General features: G+C 39.5%; 1 protein-coding gene across 1 annotated transcript in view; it reads right to left on the reverse strand.

Moving 5' to 3' along the window:
• The window catches only part of LOC104565350 (contactin-associated protein-like 2), a 971,843-nt gene that overhangs the window by 90,444 nt on the left and 859,870 nt on the right, over nt 1-21,529 (reverse strand). The window contains exon 16 of the mRNA XM_088520855.1: nt 11,625-11,795. Coding sequence (XP_088376981.1) covers nt 11,625-11,795 — 171 coding nt within the window. The remainder of the gene's footprint in view (nt 1-11,624; nt 11,796-21,529) is intronic.

A 21,529-nucleotide genomic window follows, 5' to 3' on the forward strand; every position in this document is an offset into this window, starting at 1 on the left:
AAACAGAAGGAAGTGCATAAAAGATGAAAGGAGGGACAGGCCACTTGAGAGGAATATAAAAATGTTGCCCAAGTATGTAGGGATGTGGCTAGGAATTTGGAATTCTGCCAAGATTCGGAAATCTGACAAGTTATACCAAGAACAGCCAAGAAGGGCTTCTTTGAATTCATCAGCAACAAAAGGAAGACTAGGGAAAATGAGGGCCTGCTACTCAATGGGACAAAGGGCTCTGGTCTGAATGGTACAAGGACTCTGGTTTGAAAAACTTCCATGAGGGTGATAGAGCATTGGAACAGGTTGTCTAGAGCAGTTGTGCAGTGTTCTTCCTTGGTAATGTTCAAAACACAATCCTTGGCCATGTGCTCTAGGTGACACTGCTTGAGGGGGACGTTGGGGTAGGTCATCTCCAAAGGTCCCTACCCACCTCAGCCCTTCTGTGAACTCTCTCATGCATTCTACTAATGGTTTGCTGTAATTTGGTAGCTACTCTTTGGTGGATGAAAGGCAAACTTTGAGAGGAGAAAGAGATCCCTTTTTAAAAAAAAAATATGATGCAAAGTTGGCACAGAGCTAAAAAAAAAATATACCCACAATAGAACTGGATACTTACAAGTAAATGCAGAGGATATGCAATAATTCCTTGAATGTTTAGCATTTGAATGTCATAACAATCAGCCAGTATTGTAAAGAATGCATTTTACTATGCATATGCTGTGATTTTGAGAGACAGTACATCGCCCATGTGCTTTTCTTCCCCTTTTCTACCATTTTTTTTCCTATTCTGGGGCTTGTGAATTTAATGTAGCATCTGCTGTAAATTGCAGGTAAGATTTCTAAAGGTATCTAGATGCCTGGGAAGCAGTCACCAAAATACTTTCAAAATTTGGGAAGATGTGTATGCTGACATGAATGTTTCTCTCTCCTTCTTCCTTGTCATGTAAGTCTTCTGTAGTGACTGTTTTATAAGCAATTTGTCATTGTTTATTTCTCTACGACTGTCCAGAAGTCACTGTCAAGGTAAGGACCCTATTGTGCTGCACTTAGCATGGTCCTGACACAGCACGTACATCTAAAAACCTAAATCTCTTACTTTCAGTTTAATGAGTCTGTATATGAAAAGTGCATTACAGGGTGGATAGATTACGCTAACTCTGGCTTTCCTTTTTTTGGAAACCTTTAAAGAGAGTTTTCTGTGAAAACCATACTTTTGGTTTACTATTGCAAACAGATAGGACAAAATGCCCTAAAGAAAATGAATGTTGATGTATTTGATATCGTTTACCTTTTTTTACTCTGCAGCAGGGCAGAAAAATATCCACAAAAATACAAAAAGTACCACAGAGCAGTATACAAGAACAGGAGAAAGAACTGACATATTGGAGGTAAAAAAAATGCACTTTGACTTCATAGCAATTAGAGGTAGAAAACACTTGTAATGCTGACAGAGGACAAAAGGTAAAGTCTTATATGTCAGTGAGGGACCTCCTTAGATCAGAGAATTTCCCCTAACTAGTTTTCTGCATTGTACGTATGATTCTCATAAAAGATAAAGCCAACAGGAGACCCATTCCTACATGCTGCTATAGCAACTGAAAACATAAAAGGATGAGTGAAAAGATTTATGATTGTATAAAATATTTTTTGTTAAGTATCCATTTAAATATAAAGCTATCATCTGCAGTGCACTGAGAAAAGTCCAAAACACACTACAGTGAGCCAGGCTCTATTTTAGAAAGATGTTCAGATCTAAGTGATGTAAAAAAGACTAAATTATAGAAGCTAGTGCAATGGCAGTCTTATGGTAGTAACTGCTCTCATGCCACTCTTCAGAAATATTGTGTCATGGTTTTATCAATCTTTTAAATTTTTACATGACATTTCTTTCTTTTTTAAATATATATAAAAAAAAATGTGTGAAAGGTTCCTGACTGAGAACTCTGGAGAAGGAACATTAGTTACCTTGTCCTTGAAACAACCTGTAGCAAGGCAAGGTAGAGAGAGGGTAAATCAAGGATGATTTAAAAATTAATTGATTTTCAGCATGATTTAAATCACCTTTTTTAAAGGTAGTATTTAAACCATGATGAAATCCTGTAAAAGTGATAGGAAAATTTATGGCAGAAACTTTATATTAATATTTTTAGCTTTAACCACACCATAATGTTCTTGCAAATACTTAATCAGAAAATAATTAATTCACATGAATAAACCTATTGAAATAATTTGAATTAATCATGTGCATAAATATTTGTGGCATCAACGCTACAATTTTATTATTAAAAACACTACTGCTTTCATTAAATCTTTTTTTAGCAGCATAAAATCTTTCCTACTTCAAAACAGAATTGCATTGGTGAAAGCAATGAAAAATAATTAAGGCTTTTAATAAGCTAAGTGATTACCAACACTTCATATACAAAAGCTAACTTAGAAATGTTTACAAAGTACTAAGACTCTGGCTAATCACTCAGGACAGACTCTCAGAAGTATCTAAAGCAATTAGAAACAGACATCCCATTGCATTCAGGCTGTATAAGCTGAGGTAGCAATGCAGCTTCACTGGGCCATTTCAAATTTCCTCACCTGTACTGCTTCAGTGTATGGGGTTAGGATTGCAGTCTGCATGGGCTCTATACTTAATGAACTAGCACTTGAGATTTACGCTGTTTCCAAAGCAGGTTGTTAAAAAATCACTTATTTGCTGAGATGAGTGTTCTTAGATATTAAAATTTGGCAGAAGAAACACAACTAGTGCACTGTCTCTTCTCAGGGAGCGGGGTCTTGCTAGGCTTATTCTTTCCTACAGTGAGAATACCATCACTTTGGCAAAGGGCAAAGAAAAGCTTAGGATATTCCAAAATGTTGTTTCTTACTAATCCGGCAGCCACAGCATGCACAGATGCAGTGAGAGCAAGAGCCTGCAACTCCTGAGGGAGAGGAGAGAGCATCCACCAGGCCTAGCCAGGTGAGAGAGGCAGCGCAGCGTCTCCTCTGCATTAACCAGAGCCCTTCAGGTGCTTCTGCATGTTACACAGACACAGGCACATCTAGGCATGCCAGAAGCTGCATCTTTAGGAAATTCTCTTGGAAAATTTAGGCTGGTAGAGGCTTGAAATGTTTCCTGCTGGGTGGCAGCTAAGCAGATGTTTTGAGTATCATTTTGTACTATACTTAAGTCTTCTGGTGGATCTAACCTCTGCAACCTTGGTTTGTAGGAGACACATCCTGTCATGAAGTAAACCAAAAGAAGGGAAGAAAAGCTTGGCCTTACAATTTGTTTTGGAATATGTTACTGTTACTTCTGTTAAAGAAGAAAATTCAGTGACTAGGTTGGGCTGGAGAAGTTAACCAAGTGTCCTTGAAGTGGTATCCTGATCATTACTATATAAAGTGATGCAAGAAGTCACTTGCAGGAGAAACATGCTTTCACCTTTTAAGTTGTTAAGTTTATGTAAACTTGAGTTTGCATAAACTCCAAGTTTATGTAAAACCTCTCTTCCAATTACAGGAAACTACAAACATAATCTAAAATAATGGATTTAATGTAATGTAGTAAGTTACTGTCCATATTTAGGCCAATGGGATCCTGGGCTGCATTAAGAAGAGCGTCTCCAGCAGGTCGAGGGAGGTGATCCTGCCCCTCTACTCAGCCCTGGTGAGGCCGCATCTGGAGTACTGTGTCCAGTTCTGGGCTCCACAGTACAAGAGGGATGTGGAGCTGCTGGAGAGAGTCCAGCGCAGGGCCACAAGGATGATCAGGGGCCTGGAACATCTGCCCTATGAGGAGAGGCTGAGGGAGCTGGGCCTGTTCAGCCTGGAGAAGAGAAGGCTGAGAGGGGATCTAATTAGTGTATATAAATACCTCAAGGGAGGGAGTGCAGAGGACGGTCATGGTCTCTTTTCAGTGGTGGCCACTGATAGGACTAGAGGAAATGGCCGGAAACTGAAACATCAAAAGTTCCATAGGAACTTAAGGAAAAATTTCTTAACAGTGAGGGTGACAGAGCACTGGAACAGGCTACCCAGAGAGGTTGTGGAGTCTCCTTCTCTGGAGATCTTCAAAACCCGCTTGGACGCAGTCCTGCGCCACGTGCTTTAGGTGTCCCTGCGTATGCAGGGGGGTTGGACTAGATGATCTCTAGAGGTCCCTTCCAACCCTAAGCATTCTATGATTCTATGATTCTATGATATTTTGTCTTGCAATTGAGCAAGGCAGAAGCACACACAAAGCCACAAAGTAAAGCCAACATCACTTTTGAATGGGTAGCCAAGAAAAGAAGGCTGAGAGGAGAATATATCAACATATGCAAGTCACCTGAGGGGTGATTGTAGGGAAGATGGGGCCAGGCTCTTCTCTGTGGTGACCGATGACAGGACAAGGGGTAACAGGTTTAAGTTGAAACAGAACTGTTTCTGTTGAAACAGAAATTCCACCTTCAGGAAGAACTTCTTTACTGTGAGGGTGACAGAGCCCTGGAACAGGCTGCCCAGAGAGGCTGTGGAGTCTCCTTCTCTGGAGATCTTCAAACCCCTCCTGGATGCCACCCTGTGCCACGTGCTCTAGGTGTCCCTGCTGGAGCAGGGGGGTTGGACTAGATGATCTCTAGAGGTCCCTTCCAACCTTAAGCATTCTGTGATTCTGTGAATATGAAAGTGTATGAAGGATTTAACAAGATCAGTGTAATGGATGTCCTTCTTTGAGTTAAAAACCTCAGATTTTTGGAGCAAAAGAATTGTTACAGACCTAGCATGTCTGATTTTCTCCTAAAAGCGGGGCAGAGAATAGAACTGTATAGATAGTCAAGAAAACAGATGAAATAGGAGTCTTGAGGAAATCTTCTAACTTCTAATTTGTTTTGGGACAGATCTTATTGTTATAAAGCACGCCTTTGCATAAGACGTGAAATTAAGGAGAAGCAAACTGCTAATAACATGAAATTGAAAGCTGTGAAAATACTGCATAACACAGTTACTAACTCGTGATTAGCCAGAAATTCCTAGGGCACACTGGGCAGGGTATGTATTAACGCCAAGGTACTGGTAAGCCATTATCAGAATTAATGTGGATAGCTTTGTTGAGGATGATGAATTTGAAGTGAAATGAGAGAAGTCTATTACCGTAACAAGAGATACTATCTTATGAGACAAGATGATGCGAGCTTGTCTTGCTTAACATAGCAATTAAAAATTGAGAGAAAGTATGACTGCTCCATATATACACGAGAGGGGCAGTAAAATAAATGCTAGGTAGGGAAAGCAATTAGCCCAGCTAAAGAACAATACTGAAACAAGAATGAATGGCTATAACCATATAATGCAAATATTCAGAAATTATGAGTTTCCTAAAAAACAGAGGGAGTGAAATATTGGTTCCTCAGGCCAAAAAAACCCAAACCAAACCAAACCAAAAAAACCCAAGCTATTTTTAGCTAGGGATCTCCACATGGATTAAGCATTGTGGCTTTCTGTGGTAGTAAGGAACTAAATTCAAGGACCCAAAAGTGCCTTTTGTTACCTGCCTAAGATATATCATAATTCTGCACAGTATAGCAAATATTTACTTATTGTAGGGGAAAAGATCAGCATACTTGAAGAAGGTAACAAAGTGTATGAAGTTTCAGCAGCTAAGACAAATAAGACTGGAAATGAGGGAGAATAGCTGTGATGAGTTAGTGGGCGATGGGGCTAGAAATTGTATGCCATGTGTTGAATATACTCAGTGCAGTATAAAATGCTGTTAGGCAGAGATGTGCTTTTTATTGCCAGTCAGCTCCCCCTTTGTACTTCCTTTTGCGAATTGCAACTGATTTGTAAGACATTGTGGCATAAACTGATTATTGAAGAGACTTTTAAGGCAAGGAGAAAAATCAAGCCAGCAGCACCTATGAAAGGCAAGAGGCAGTGCTGAGGAGATGCTGTATGGTGCAGCACAGGTCCAGGAATGCCATACTGAAACTGAAGCAGATCAGCTTGTACCCAACAATATGTACCTCTCCAACCTCACTAAAGAGGCGCCTACTGACCAAATTTTTATGGTCTAGAGTTCTCCACTGTCACGTGTCTAGGATTTTCTATTGGTCTGTTTCAGCCATTTGCTCATTTGGGACTTTTAATTCTTGCCTTTGTCTTGCTCCCCACATGAACTGAATGCTGCTAATTAGGAACAAGGAAGCAGGTGAAACTGGGCTTCTAAGATGGGCCATAAGCTACACCTCCTTGAAAACTACTTTTCTGTATCACCTACCTCATCCTATCTTTAAAAGCATGGTGCCCACAGTTCTTCAGATATTTACTTGTTTTGTTTCTCTCGTTGTCCTCGAATAGGACAAGAGTTGGTAAGTGATGCTGTTAGAACATTTGGCTTAAGAAAATTCCCCAAAGAAATTTTTACATCTAATTTGATGGTTTCCTATTGGCTCCGTGGACCAAGAATTTCCTCAGTGTCCTATGCACCATCTGGTGTGTGGCTAATGCAACATGTTCTCCTAGGGGGTTGGTTTTCAACATAGTGGCCTTCTGCTAGGAAGGCAAAATAGCAACTCAATTAAGAAATACAATGAAGGTCACCCCAGTTTTCCTATCCTGCTACAGAGATAAAGCAGCAGAAAATGCAAGCTGCATTTGCATTAACATATGGGAAATTAAAGAACATCACAAGGAAAACTCATTGATAGGGTAGAGTTCCAATTTAGGATGCCTCTGGAGAAAGAAGTGATGAAGTTAATAAACATTAGTAAGAAAAGATATTAATCAGTCATGTGCTAAAGCATTGAGTGTAGGATAATGAATGCTGCCTAGGCAGAAGGAAACAGCAATGGGGATAACTGTCCCAGGTCAGTCACTGAGTGTTGTCTGATTTTGGAGGAGTTATGTTTCACCTAAGTAGCCTAGAAGCAGACAAGCACAAGAAGCAGTAAAGGACTGCTCCAAGTGCCCCCTTCAAGCACAAACTTTAAGTATTAGTGATCTTTCAACATCCCTCACCCATGGAGGGAGCAGATCAATCTGGAGTCATATTGCTGCTCTCATTAGAGGGATGCTCCATGCAATTCCGCTCGCAGCAGCTAACTTCATCACTCACTCCTTGGGGAGATTCCTAGGGTGGCTCACATTGCAGGGGTGATCAGCTGCGTGATGCATCTCTGACAGCTGAGGTTGTAAGTGTTCCTAGCTTTCCAACTAGAAATTAATAAGAAGCTTCTGCCTCTCTTAAATGTTCATGCCAGGACCAAACACAAGCTGACCTTTATCTCCCTAAGCCTCCAATTTTTTGTTCCCTTGTAAATTTGACTTACTGTTTACTTAATGCAGAAAAATAACAGTGAGGCACAATTGATGAGCGTTTGTAAATTGCTTGGAAATTCTGGCATGAAAGGAACTCCAGAAGCATGCAGAAAACCTTCTTTGTTAGAATAACATGCCTGTGCCAGTAGGTTTAATTCACAATAAGCTTTCTAGAGCAATGGTATTGGGAAACTGACTATAAAATACCGAGAGCAGATACTTCTTCAAAAATTTACATTTTTTTTTTCAGGAGTATGTCTCTTCCAAAGTTTTGTATTTTTTTAAATCAGAAAATTTAAGTTTGGCATACTTGACAGACACCTCCTAGGCACAGGCAGTTTTACTTTCATACTCATGACTTCTTACTGTCTTCAATCCAAGTTTCATGAATTTTTGAAAGTGCACTCTTGCTAACTTGACTAGTCAAATATATTGATATCAAGTTGATATTCAGACAGACTTTAGATAGCATCCTGCCTGCAGTATAGTTTAGTGCTGGATCCTAAAAAACAAACAAGCAAAAAACCGCACAACAGTAGAAGCAGTAAATGACTTCTCCAAGTGCACCCTTCAAGCAGAAACTTTAGGTATTAGTGATCTTTCAATATCCCTCACCCATGGAGGGAGCAGACCAACCTGAAGTCATACTGCTGCTCTCATTAACGGGATGCTCCATGCAATTCCTACGTGCAGGAGCTGTACTGCTGCCGGGTGATATGCAGATTGCTACTTCATCTGTTTTACAAGTGATAGCTCTGCTCCTTACTACCAAGGAAGAACTAAAGGCAAAAAATGAATTAGGGCAATGACCAATTGAATCTGGTTAGTAGTGAGATTGAACTGAATCTGTAGCAGTAAGATCCGTAATGACAGATCCATTTAGCTGATGGCACGCAGCGTCAGTTCACAGAGGTACCAAGCACTGCAGCTGACTCCCTCTCACACAACAGAGCAAGGGACAACCTTGTTGCACGTAACTGTAAAGTTATATGAGGAATGCACAGTAAATTTTTGTGCTTTTGTGCCTACATAGTGGCAAAGCAAATGAGGGGCTCTGACAGAGCTGGGTTGCTGCCCAAGCAATTTCTCAACTCAGTTCAACCTTTTTGCACCAGGGGATTGCTTTTACGAAAGACACCGAAAAGAAATCGTCTGAGATCATTACCCAAGCAGGCTTTGCAGACTGCAGGTTACATATCTCTGCAACCTAAATGGCGGAGCAAAGTTAAAGGAGGAGAAAAGGACCTTGGTAGCTGAGCATAAGTGAAAAAAATGAAAAAATAAAAATGAAAAAAGTGTTTTCACAGGAGGACTGGGTTTTAAATTAAACTTGCCTAAAAAATGTGTAAGAATGTTCCAAAAAAAAAAAAAATCTCTCATTTTCTCCTCAACATTTTTAAATTCGAGAAGTTCTAGAAATTTTGATCTGCATGTATGACTACTGGAAGCACTGCATTACAGAAAAAGTTACACTTTACTGAATTACCTCCTTTCTAAGCCTAGTTTTTGCTACCTGACCAGCCAGCTCTAAAAATCATGTGGTTCTGTAGATTTCTAATCTCTGCCAGCTGTTTCATGAACCATGGCAAGCAAGAGCCTGCAAGAGCAATAGCATGATAAATAGGCTAACCAAAAACTTCAGTCAAATTCATTGCAATGTTTTATCACTGCATTCTTCACGACAGTCCTTGTCAATAGCTATTTTTTAAAATCAGAGGCATGTTTTTTTCCCTTCCTTCTTGTTTTTCCCCTCTCCTCAAAGATGGCAGTCCGGGGCTTTCTTCAAGGACCATGAAGGCACTGGTTGAATGTATCCATATGGCTGGGCATAGCCCAGGCACTAGGGCAAGATTCCTCCTCATTTTCTTAAAAATCTACAGCTTAGAAAATAATCTGTGGAGCTTCTGGACTGTAAGAAGCTCCAGGACAGCACACCAATAAAGTATTTTAATGCACATTCCCAGTAACAACTCCTGTGCTTCAAATAAACAACGCATTAGCAAACTGCTTTCCAAAGAAAAATCCTTGGGAGAAAAGATTTTTGAATTTAAGAATCTTCATAGGAACAGAGGAACAATGATTTGTTCTCTGATTTATTCACCAAGTACAGCAAGCCAACTAAAATACTGAATATTTTAAAATCTCTCAATTTCTGGTCTGTCGTGCTAGACTCCTGCTTCACTAACCATGCATTACAGGCACGTACAGGTATTTCACAGGCAAAGAAAACAGAAAAAAAAAGAATTTGAACTGTCTCTAGGACAAATTTCATCATTTTCCCTTTGTAATTGTAAAAATTAAACAAATCAAGTAAAGCTTTTGTAAGAAATCACTCTTCAATAGGAATTCTACACATACAACGTGGCAATGAACACACACCACCACCATACCCACTGCTGAAAACAAGTCTGAGACATCTTGCAGTAAGGATAATAACTGTCATTGTGCAAATACCTTTAATACAAAATTGGCATAGTGGTCCTGCTATAGAATTTGATGGGTTAGCAGGAAAGCATTTGCCAAAGGAAACCTTTGTCAGGTTTTAAGGGTAATTCTGCAATTACCATACTGACTTTATTTATGTTTTCATTAAGAAACAAAATCGCATATTAGTTTTATGGCACTTTTGCAAAGGGAAGCAGGTGTTTTTAGTAAGCAGAAGAGTCTAAAGTAAGCAATTTAAGTAACTTCTGATATCCAGAAATTTGGCTTTTCATTCAAGTGAGTTCCAACAAAACATAAATGCAGATTAGGGGAGGAAAAAAAAAGTGCAGCTATTTAGTGACTCACCTGAGCATGAGTATTATTTAAAGTTCAAAAGATAGTCACCTTTGAGTCACCTTTATTCACTCCTATTATGACCTTTATCACCTCTTAAGTTAAACACACGGCTGGGCTGATATCTGAAGTGATTAAGAACATTTTCCATTCAGGAGAAGAATAAGGAGCTCTGGAGATGTCTCCTTCAATCGAGTTAAGCACTGCTTAAATTTACGTTGACATTAAAAAAAAGTATAATAGCCACTTTAATAATGAGGACCCTGCCCATTTATAAGTGGGCAAACATATTACCAAACATACTACCTCTAATACAATATTAAGTATTTGGATTTGGATCCACCTATGGATTACAGGAAACTGGGATTAAGCAACATCATCTTTTGGAAGGATTAAAAGAAGCTGCTACTCACTTAAACTTTGTACTTAATTTTACCTGGAGGGCAAATTTCTTTGTTTCAAAGGAGCTTGTTAATGTTTTTTAAATTCCAACACTCTACATAAAGTGTTCAGATTCCAGAAAGCATTGAAAAGACATTTTGTTTTAAATGGGCATATAAACTGCACTGCATCTACCTGAACAAAAAATAGATTATTTGGGATATGCAAAGAATGTCTTCTCTTTCAGTGTTGGTGACATTGGACGCCTGCTCTTGTGCATAAATATATTGAGGTACGTCCTTGTGCTCCATGCAGCCAACAGAGCCCCCGCTTCCGTCAATGGCGCTGGCGCGTGGGGCGGGAGCACGCAGTGTGCGTGCGGTCGGGGGGTGTAACGGGTTGCTGGAGTGCTGTAAGGACATCTGGACAGATTACAGCCGCCTCGTCACCACCGTCATTTATGTCATGGCAAATTGGATGGAGGGAGAGCAGAGGAGAGGTAAAATATTTCCCCTGCTTAGTGTAACTGCTTTGACTTTGCTCAGCAGAATTCTGCTGCTGCCGAGGATTTTGCCACCTTTTTACCAACGTTTGCCCTTGGGCTACTCAAAATAGTTTAAATAATAAAACAATCTTGCCTCCTGATAGCATTATAACTTCTTTTTTTTTTTTTTTTTTTGGATCAGCAATTTCATTAACAGATAAAACTTTATTTGCATTTCTATGACATTTCAGGCAATTTAAGCATCATGTACATGTTTTGAACTCTCTGGCTCCTTTCAGAACCATTAGGATGGCCTCCCTTCCTTCCTGACCCCCCTCCCACATTGAGGGAACAACTGTGGAATAAGACACAAAAGGCAAACAGCTGCAGACACACACATCAAAGAAATAAATTTGGCATACAATTTTGACAAATATTTTGATATTTGTGTTGCTTTGCACCCAATGTTTCTTCTTGTTTCTTCCCTTCTGTGCCCTTGTACCATAATACACTTCAAGTGCTCTCCCACACAAAGGAGCTTGAAAACAGTTCAAATGACTTTACTGGGAGGCTTTTTTATCCCCCAGAATTTACCAAGCTTTTGCACTTTGCTCAATGATCCACATTCTTTCAAATCTATTATCTGACAAGAACCTGCTCCAGGTGGCAAGAGAAGTACTGGAAAACACAGACTTACATTTCAGCTCCAGTTTGATGAAGTCCGTGTTGCCCAGGTTCTCAAGAAACACTCCGTCCGAGGCCGACGTCTTGAAATAGAAGGAGATGTCAGCGCTGGTCTCCCCTTGAAAGGTGGAGAAGTGCAGGTAGGAGGAGGAAGTAAAGAACGAAGCAGCATTCCAATAGTTCCCTATGGAGATGGGATAGACAGAAAATATACATATTTCCGTGCTCCCTAGAGGCTATCAGAAAATTTGAAGCTTTTAATGTCAAGGCATGTTCCAGTGTGGTGTACAGTGAAAAAACAAACAAAGAAATGCCTTTGATTCTGCTATCCATTCTTTGTTTCACTGGAGATGGCATGTCAGTTTTGGAACACTTTAGATAGTTAAGGTTTATATATTTTCAAGTTCTTAATTTATGATATTAAGTCACACACAAAAATGTTGAGAAAAGGCTTCTAGCCAGTAACGTTACTCCCTAACTCTAAGCATGCGGGAGTGACACTGAAGACATGGGAGCTCAACCATGCGGGCAAAACACTAACTTGGTGGCTATGCCACCTCAGGCACAGGTTTCACATTCATACATTGCCTCATGTATAATTTATCTGCCTTCAAATTTACTTTGTACAACTGCTTCTGTTTCTTCTGAAAACTCAGCTAAGTTTGTTGCATGTCTATTAACGTGTATCACCAAAAAAAAAGATAAATGAAGTTAGCCAATATAGACAGAATGAATATATATCACGCAGCCCCCTAGTACATTTCCAGTGGAGAAACTCAATTATTAATAATATTCAAGCATTATAGCAATGCTTTTGCAGTCAACATTCTGTGCAAGGCAGCATCCTGTGACAAATAAAAAAAAAAAAGTATTGATGATATAGTATTGATGATATAGTAAGTCCAATGGGAGAGTGAAACAGCTTATTGTACTTTCACCAGGACACATATATAACCAGAAATATATTAAAGTATCACTCCTTAACTCACCATAGCTGAGTACTTAGTATTCCAGCTAACACACACAGTCAGACACTACTTCCCATTCCAGCCCAAACTCCATAAGACCAGATTTCTGTTATTTGATTACCAAACTAGACGATAACAATTATTTCTTCAGTCTGTACTGGCTGAATACAAATGAACACAATGAAGCTTAGTAGTGATTATATAACAACACTGGCCCACACCCCAGCAGTCAGAAGTGCTAGTATTTGTATAATCTATTAAAGTCTATTCAAATTGAAATTGAATATCTGAAGTAATAAAAGAAAGCTTTAGGTTGCAACACATAAATATTATCTCCTTCCGTATTTCTCTTCCCTCTTCTTTGCTTAATTTTGCCTCTCTCAAGAATGCAGATTGAGTGGGTTTGAAAAAAAAGAAACTGCTTTCCATTTTATTTTAATGAATCCCAGGAGGAAAGCTGTAACTGAGAGTGTCTGTGTGGTTGCACACACATGGGTGGTGAGGAGGGGCCCCACAAAGGTTTGGTGCAATAGAAATGCATGTAACACACTGAGATATAAAACTTTGAATTTATAAGGCTCTGTCAAATGGTTTCCAATTAAAATATCATCTGGCATGTATTACTATTAACAGTATTTAGACGAACTGGCAATATCTGGATTGAATATTAGTAATGATTTCTAAAAAATGGCAAATAATCTTAGTATCACAAAAGTGCTGGGGCAACAAAGTCTTTCTCTGAAAACACACTCAGTGGTTTGGCAACAAAGGTGGATATACCTAGAATTCTCACATATTAGGGTGCTTACGGTGTCAATGCATGTGCGATTTGGCTGTTATCTCCTTTGGAGCATGGGATCCAGATCGAATCTGGCTTAACATGCCTCATACTAATAGAAATCCTGTATATACTGAAGTAGGTAATACTACAGCACTATACTATGCTAAAATCTGCTGTTGATATTAATGCAATACAATAAATGAGAGAGGTAGCTGCTGTATGAAGCACTCTGTTTATTTTATAATATTTTATTCATAACTTATTACTTTGCAAACACGCCAGCATTATATGTAGCTTAACACACGGTCTCAGTCTGCAGTGCTGGCAGTCTCTGTGTTAAATCCTTAACTACAAAGCAGAACGGCCAAAGCATGGGTTTTTCTTTCATATTAAATGCATCGCCTTGAGATCTGCAGTTGTACCTGACCCCTCTTAATATAAGTATAGGAAAAAAGTCACTTTCATAGCTTTTCTAAGGTAAAACATAGTTTGCAAGAGCCTTGAGAACCAGTATTGCTTGTAGGTTTATCCAGCAGGGTCCTGGTATAGGGCTAAGCCTTCTACATTTGCAAGGAGGACTAACTGCTGTTACCACTTACAACTACAGCACCGCAGAGGCTGATGGGATTCGTATTAACATTCATGTCTCTATTTTGTTGAAACAAAGCCAATCAATTTTTATTTAGTGCCATGTCTAGCCTACTGAAGAGGTTCGTCATTAAGGAAAGATTTAATATTTCTTTCAAAACACTGTGATTTGACTCTCTGCAGAAAGACTTGGCTGCAGATGCTACTTGTGAGAGGATAAATACAAACAGTGCACATTGAATGGGAAAACTTGCAGCTTGAGAGGAACATTTTCGAAAGCTATGCAGAACAAACTCCTACAAAAATAAAAATCTCTTGCCCCCCACCCCCTCTTCTCTTCTCTCTTCTCTTCTCTTCTCTTCTCTTCTCTTCTCTTCTCTTCTCTTCTCTTCTCTTCTCTTCTCTTCTCTTCTCTTCTCTTCTCTTCTCTTCTCTTCTCTTCTCTTCTCTCCTCTCCTCTCCTCTCCTCTCCTCTCCTCTCCTCTCCTCTCCTCTCCTCTCCTCTCCTCTCCTCTCCTCTCCTCTCCTCTCCTCTCCTTCCCTCCCCTCCCCTCCCCTCTCCTCTCTTTTTCTTTCTCCGCTTTTAAATACCATACACATCCCAAATCATTTTGACAGAAGAAAAAATACATTATTTTAAGACTACCATGGGAATGTTCTGCTAAACACATATAATGATTTTTAGCATAAAATGGTATCGCCTTATAAGAAAGGGACTGCCTAAGGAGAATGCTGTTTATATGCAAGACTGCTGTTGTTGCTTGCCAGGAATCTCAGTTGTATGGGAATGCCTCAAAGTGTATGTCAATAATGTAAGAATAAGGAGGGTTTTATATTGCAAGCACATGTTTCCTTGGCACATTGTCACATTTCTTTCCTCAAATGGTTTCAACACATGGATCATATAGGCATTTTTCTCTTGGCTTAGGCTGAACAAGGACTAGATGGGATAAACTGGAAAGAGGATTTGAAATACAGGGTAGCTGCTATGACAGAAGGTCTACAAACTAATAAGACATATGGAGTTCACTTAGAAGGAAGATGCTAAATGCTAAGTTATTAATCCATCCTATTAGTAATTATCATGTAAGAATTAATGTCTACAAATTGTTGGACATTACAAAGCTATGTTTATGGGACATGATTAAGAAAGTCTTGCAAGAGTCTGGGAAAATATTCTGGTTTGCAATAAGGATGCTCAGCCTAGCAGGGGTAGGCTTATTAACAGATGCCACAGGCTTGGAGACATTAAGTTAGGGAAGGAAGAAAGCTTCTATTTTGAAGGCATGAGAGGAAAGGAAGTGCTCAGACATACACCATCCTCTCCTTTCCCCTTTCCCTCTCCAGCTACCCCAGAAGCTAAAGGAGACTTTAATTGTGCAGTGTAGTCTGAAAAACAACCTTCTAATTTTATTTTCTTCTTTGTAACCTCATTTATAATTTTCTGATTAGAGATCACAAGTCTGTTGTACCAAGTCTATCTTTGTTTTAAGCCTGCTTAGTGCTTAAATTTGACTTAAACAGACTGAACAGGTACAGGGCATGCTGCTGTCATAGAAGCACAAATCTAAATAAATCATGATTCCAGGCAAGCCTTTTCAGTTGTTGGCAACCCAAGACAGATGTGCAGATCCTCCAAATTGGACTGTGCTTCTCACTAAGTTGCAAGGGTGGCAATTGATGACAGAAAGGCTTAGGATACATGGTGTGCAAACAGAGGCAACAAAAACTGCCCATGACTCCAAGGGAAATTCCCTCATGGATGTCTGTCTGCATCCAGACAGGGGTCAGAGCAGTAGTTGTGTTGGAGCTGCTTCAAGGGACCACCTAACTCTTTTGTGATTCTATTTTCCACTTGTGTCAAGGATGCTTACACCCCTGGTGAAGTGCTGTGAAAATCAAAATCTAACTCTAATCCCCTGCAAAACAGCCTCCCCTCTCTCTCGTTAGCTTTTCTAACCCTGAGTTACTCTGTTCTTTCCAATTTTTATGGTACAAAGCATCTCTTCTGCTGCTCCATAAAGTCTCCATTGCAGACAGAATGCTGCAATGTAATTACAAAGGTATGATTTTTACAAGCAAGATATTCCATAGCCACAAGAAATCACTGAGACTATGAACAGAGACTAATGAGAAGGAATAACTTAAATTCCCTGTAAAAAGCTGAATAAAGATTTCAAGATATTTCCCATGAAGTCCACCTCAGGGAGGAAGAAGGAGATGGTTACCATAGTGCTGAAAGGGAAAAAATGCACCTCTTGCTGAGTTACGCAACATCAAGAGACATGTTTTTACGTCAGGCAGCTCCATAACCTGATAACACAGAGTCACGGGGCTTATAGCAATCAGCCTTTCAGCCTCTCCCTTGCAGTATTTTTGACCAGAATTCCCTTGCTAGCTTCCATCAATATCTTCTTTCTTAGTATGATTGAAATTCATATTTTTAACACCATAAATCTCCCTTTTACATTTAAACCCCATTGAAATGGATAATGACAATAGCAGAACTGTAAAAGACATCAGTCCTTTTAGCCCTGCTAGGCAATAGCACTAGAGAAGGAATGCTGCAGTATCAGACAGCTCTTATGTATTACGATAGACCAAAAACCTCCAGGGCCCTCATCTGCAGCAAAACAGATTTTCTACCAAAACCATTATGTGAATAAAATGTAAGAATAGTCTCCTATTTCAGAGAAGATAGATGTGTGAATGGAATACTGCTCTGTGCCACAAAGTAATGGATTGAGATTATCCATACAATTACACTCAACAAATCAAGTTTCTTCTGCATCCCCCATCCCTTTCTGTCTTCTTTTTTCATGCTAGGAAAGAGAAATCTACACAGGTACCATTCAGAGCAGCTTGTGTGTCTGTGCAGCAACAACCATGGCTTTGAGACCAGGCTTTAGATCTGCATCTGCAGTGGAACTTGCCCCCCATGAAACTTAAATTCTCTGTTGGGTTTCTAAACCCTAGTGTCTTAGAAACCGTGAAACTAAATCTGTCAAAGAAACAAGAGGAGAAAAGAAGGAAAGATATTCCAATCCAAAAATAACACCACAAGTCAACTAGAATAGAAAACAAACAGTGATTCCCACAGAGTTGTAAGCTTATTTTCAAAGGTCTAACCAGAACCTCAAAGGCAGCAGGTCCTGTCCTGTTACACTGAAATGCCTCTTATAAGCAAAATGGAAATACACCCGAAATGTAAACCAAGAACTTATTGTTAGTATCAACACAATCTTAACAGACTAATCACAGAATTATTATTAGGAGAAAAAATGATGAATCTAACTATTACTCTATAATATTAACAGCACAGTTGGAATTGTTCTTCACGCTTGCTTTCAATTACCCTGTGCTCACCCTGGGTCCCAAGGTCAAAGGCACCAACCTGCATGGGATTAGGAGCAACCCAATTCCAACAGCTTCCAACCGAGCCAGTTCAAGCGGCTGGGGAGTCCTCAGCATCCCAAGTACTTTGCCAGGAGAAATATGATGTTGATGGAAGAAGACTTCATCATACTTGACATCATTTTTAGGCTTTCTAACATGCATTTACATCTCTACTCTGTCTGCATTGGTCTGTAACTCCACATCTCATCCAGATTTACCATATATGGTGATCTTTACGTTTGTTAGTTGTTCTTTTTGGTACTCCTGAAGATAGTTTTGCCCAGCCCCAGGTTCACATTTCTTCTTTAACTAACCCCTGGGAGCTGTTTATAACCACAGAGTTCCCAGTGACAGCATGTGTCCCAGCTCTTCTCATCCTCTAGCTATACTCCTCTACATGTCCCCCCACATTTCAAAGCACCTCCTTATCATACCAGACCTATATACCTCCACACCGTGTTCTTAAGTTACAGTTACCAATATCTGATACAGCACAGACTAACTGCTTGTTACTATTACTTCTACAAAAATTATGGCTATACCATATGAAGATAAGCTAAAGCAAAGGTAAAACAAAACAGGCTGTCAGCTCATTAGAGTTACAGTTAAACTAAATAAAAACAAAGCTTGAGCCACATCAAGATAAACTGTAACAGAGCAAGCCTGAGGTGCCTCAGTCCTGTGGCCTTGCAAACGCAGTACAACATCGGTGGCCTGATACTAGCAATGACAATGTTATTTGCTAAGCTACAGGGTACCAATTTGTCATCATAACATGGCATATTTCCTTTTGAAAGGAAACATGTAAATTACTGCTTAATTTAAAATTACGATGGTAGCATCTTGATTTACTTAGTCGAGGCATGAATCAAGAAAAATAAAGTGAATTGCTACAGAAGATGTGGGTTTAATACCAGAAAAACCTTTTGACAACACACAAGAAAAATAATCCCCAAGTCAACAGATGAAGAGTGCATTAACACTGGATAACAGCAAAGCTGAATTACACACTTCCAGGCAGAGTAAAAGTATAGGTTAGATTTCAAATTGAAAGATAAAACTCGCTCTAAATCTTCCAACAAAGTAACAAATGGCTGCAAGTACAGAATAAAACCAGCTGAGAATATCAACATAGCTGAAGATGGGTTCAGATTAAACAAACAGAAAAATTATCTCTGCTCTGGTGACTGTGATATTAAAGACAATTCACATTTTACAAGATAAACACTAGGCAAAACCTAGGTTTTAGAGAAAAGCAATCCTTAAAATAGGCTGGTTCGGATCTATAATGTTGTAAAATAATGCATTTTGGTCTCTTCTAACTCTAACTAGAACAAAAGCATTAAAAATTTAGAGAGATGGGTGGAAAATGCTAGAACTGATAAGAGCCCACCTTTGTTGTTGGAATTTTTAGGAAAACTCACAGATATCCAGTTTCAAAACCAGGAAGATATTCAGTTTCAAAACCAGGAAGATATTAGTATGTCCAAATGTAGGCAAACATGAAATTCCACTGAACTGAAAAGCCATGCTTACAATTCCTGACCTCTTCAAGTCTGGTCCTACACCTTAGCCTCGAAGGAATCCCTTCCGGCTTCTCTCCTGGAACTTCATTTAATGCATTTTTGGTGAAAGTCAAATGTTAGAACTCTCCATGCATGTCTGCATAGTGATCTTCCCTTGATATCCTTGTCTACTACAGTTGTGGGAAGTTTCCACTCCAAGTTAACACTTTACAACTCTTCTGCTACTGCGTGTGCCAACAAGAATTACACACCTACCACAGCTGTCACAAGGATTTCTCTGATTACAGAATTTCTCACCCTGTGACACGGCTTCAAGCGCAAAGCCTCTTATACAAAACACCACTTGGAGGAGATTGTAAGAGTGTTTCAGGAATTACAAATACAGCCTACTCTTAAATTTCTTATTTAGAAATGAAAGATACTCTATCCTATTATCCTGGATCATCTGCTATCTTGAGCATTATGGTCAGTAATGAAGGGCATATAAACTCTTACATTAAGATGCCAGTAAGATGGATAGCAGTTTAACACATTGTCTTTATAAATTACCTATTTTCATATAGGTTCTCAAGTGACATAATACTTAGAAGACATAGATCAATCGCTCTAAACTCAGATGCTAAAGTTTGCTTTACTCTGCCAGTCACCATATTTGCTGAGTGAGGAAAAAGTGCAGCCACTTGAGGAAAAGTGCAATCACATTTATCAGTGCAGCATTGGAGTCAATGAAACAGACTTGGTCATGTGGAAAAGTTTTCAGCACCTGCTGTGTTACTGGCAATCATCTTTGGAAGATCATTTTTCGAAAGTCTTACCTCCTGGTCACAATGCCTAATCACAATGTGTGCCCTGACACTGTTAGCATCATTACATTCATCCATCTAAAGAGTGAGAGGTCCTGATCTGGCAGGGTTTACAACCTGGAGCTGTGTAATGTGCTGATAGAGCTTTAATGATGCATGTAAACTGGTGTTCTTCCAAGGGATTTTATTTTCCTAAACAATAACTGACCTACAAACATCAGCTTGATCACCTCAGTGCCACAGTCAACACTGTGCAGGAACCCTGCCATGAAGCCAGGATGGTAAACATTAAATGCGGAAATACAGAAACATTAAATACAGAAACCACTCAGGATATTACAGAACTAGGAGCATCTGATTATTCATTGTCTTATTAATAATAAGCGGGTGTTTATGGCTTGGCAAAGTGGGTGTAAGCGTCTAGTATTCTCACCGGATAATAGTACATAACCACTCACCGCATTACTGTGCAAGACATAAGGCAAAGACACAAGGACGAAAAGCGAAAAGACATTGACCTTTCCCAGCTGCTCAGTTCCCAGGAGGTACTAAATCTGCACCCTGCGCTGTGGAGATGAACTGCAGGAAAGAGTAGCGCTCAGGCCCCTCTCTGCACTCCGTGTTTGGGGCTCGATCTGCAGACAATGACACAGCTTTAGAGCTCAGCAAAGGCACAGAGCCATGTGCCCTGTCCCACTGTCCCAGTGCCATTTGCACAATATTATCCATCAACCATTTGCACTTCTGCCATTCCCATTTGCTCTTCCTGGTATGATTGTTTTATAAGGAGGATGTGTTGAGTAACCTCTTTGCAGAAATATGTCCCTACGATTTCTTTTTTTTTTTTTTTTTTCTGTAGGAAATGTTTCTTCAGGGCAGCATTTGTGGTCCTGCAGGTGGCGTCAAAGCTGTGTCCAGTGTTTGGACATGCATCTGGCCTCAACATTACACCAGGGGTCCTGGCTTTTTGACTTGCTGTCTTGTGCTCCCTTTGAACACCTGCATTTTCGCAATGGCCAAATGTTTTCCAAAGTTCAAAATATAAAATATGATCTAGTCTTGCAGAAGCACATATATTATTCTTCATATCATTGATTCCACAATTACTATTATCCTGAGATCATCAAATTATTTTGCTTAATCTTCTATTACTAGACGGATCTCAAACAATTCTGAAGTATAAGTGAGAAAATTAAAGTCATGAGATCTGATGGGGTCCTTTCATGAGCCATAGTCCTCTGAGCTTTGATGAACCTTATTACTAAAACTTCGCTAGAAATTGCTTGAAAAATTAATTTTGTTCATCAGGTACAATAGCACTAAACTGTAGTGTTTTACTGCTTACTCACAGAAATCTACTTTTAATGTCTCCTTTGATACACAGATATCATTTCTTGTTGACTGCTGCTGCCGGAAAAGCTCTCACTGTTGGACTTGAATTGTATACATGGACAATTTCTTGAGACATTTCAGCACTTGTGCAACTTTGGCTTTTGCTGAATTGCTGCTTAAGGAGCAGGTACAATAGTTATGTAGCCCCTGGATCGCAGAGTAAAGTTACATGGCAAAATTGACAGTCAAGCTCTTTGTAGACCTGGAGTTGCCACTTCAAGCATTCTCATCCACACGTTGCAAGCAAATCTATGTAGTGTGACAGAGAACCTAATATAGAATCATAACTATCTAATGCAGAATCATAACTTTAGGCTAAATAGATTATCATATTGAGTGCAGGGAAGGGATTTATTGTAGTCCTCGTGCAGCTAGTAGTGGAATTTTTAGAGACTTCAATGATACTTCAGGATGTAGATGCAGAATCTTAAATAGATACATGCATAGAAAAGGTTGTTAAGAAT

Source organism: Tinamus guttatus, unplaced genomic scaffold, assembly GCF_059628265.1.
Source record: "Tinamus guttatus ecotype Peru unplaced genomic scaffold, ASM5962826v1 Tinamus_guttatus_pri_ptg000104l, whole genome shotgun sequence".
Classification (NCBI taxonomy): Eukaryota; Metazoa; Chordata; class Aves; order Tinamiformes; family Tinamidae; genus Tinamus; species Tinamus guttatus.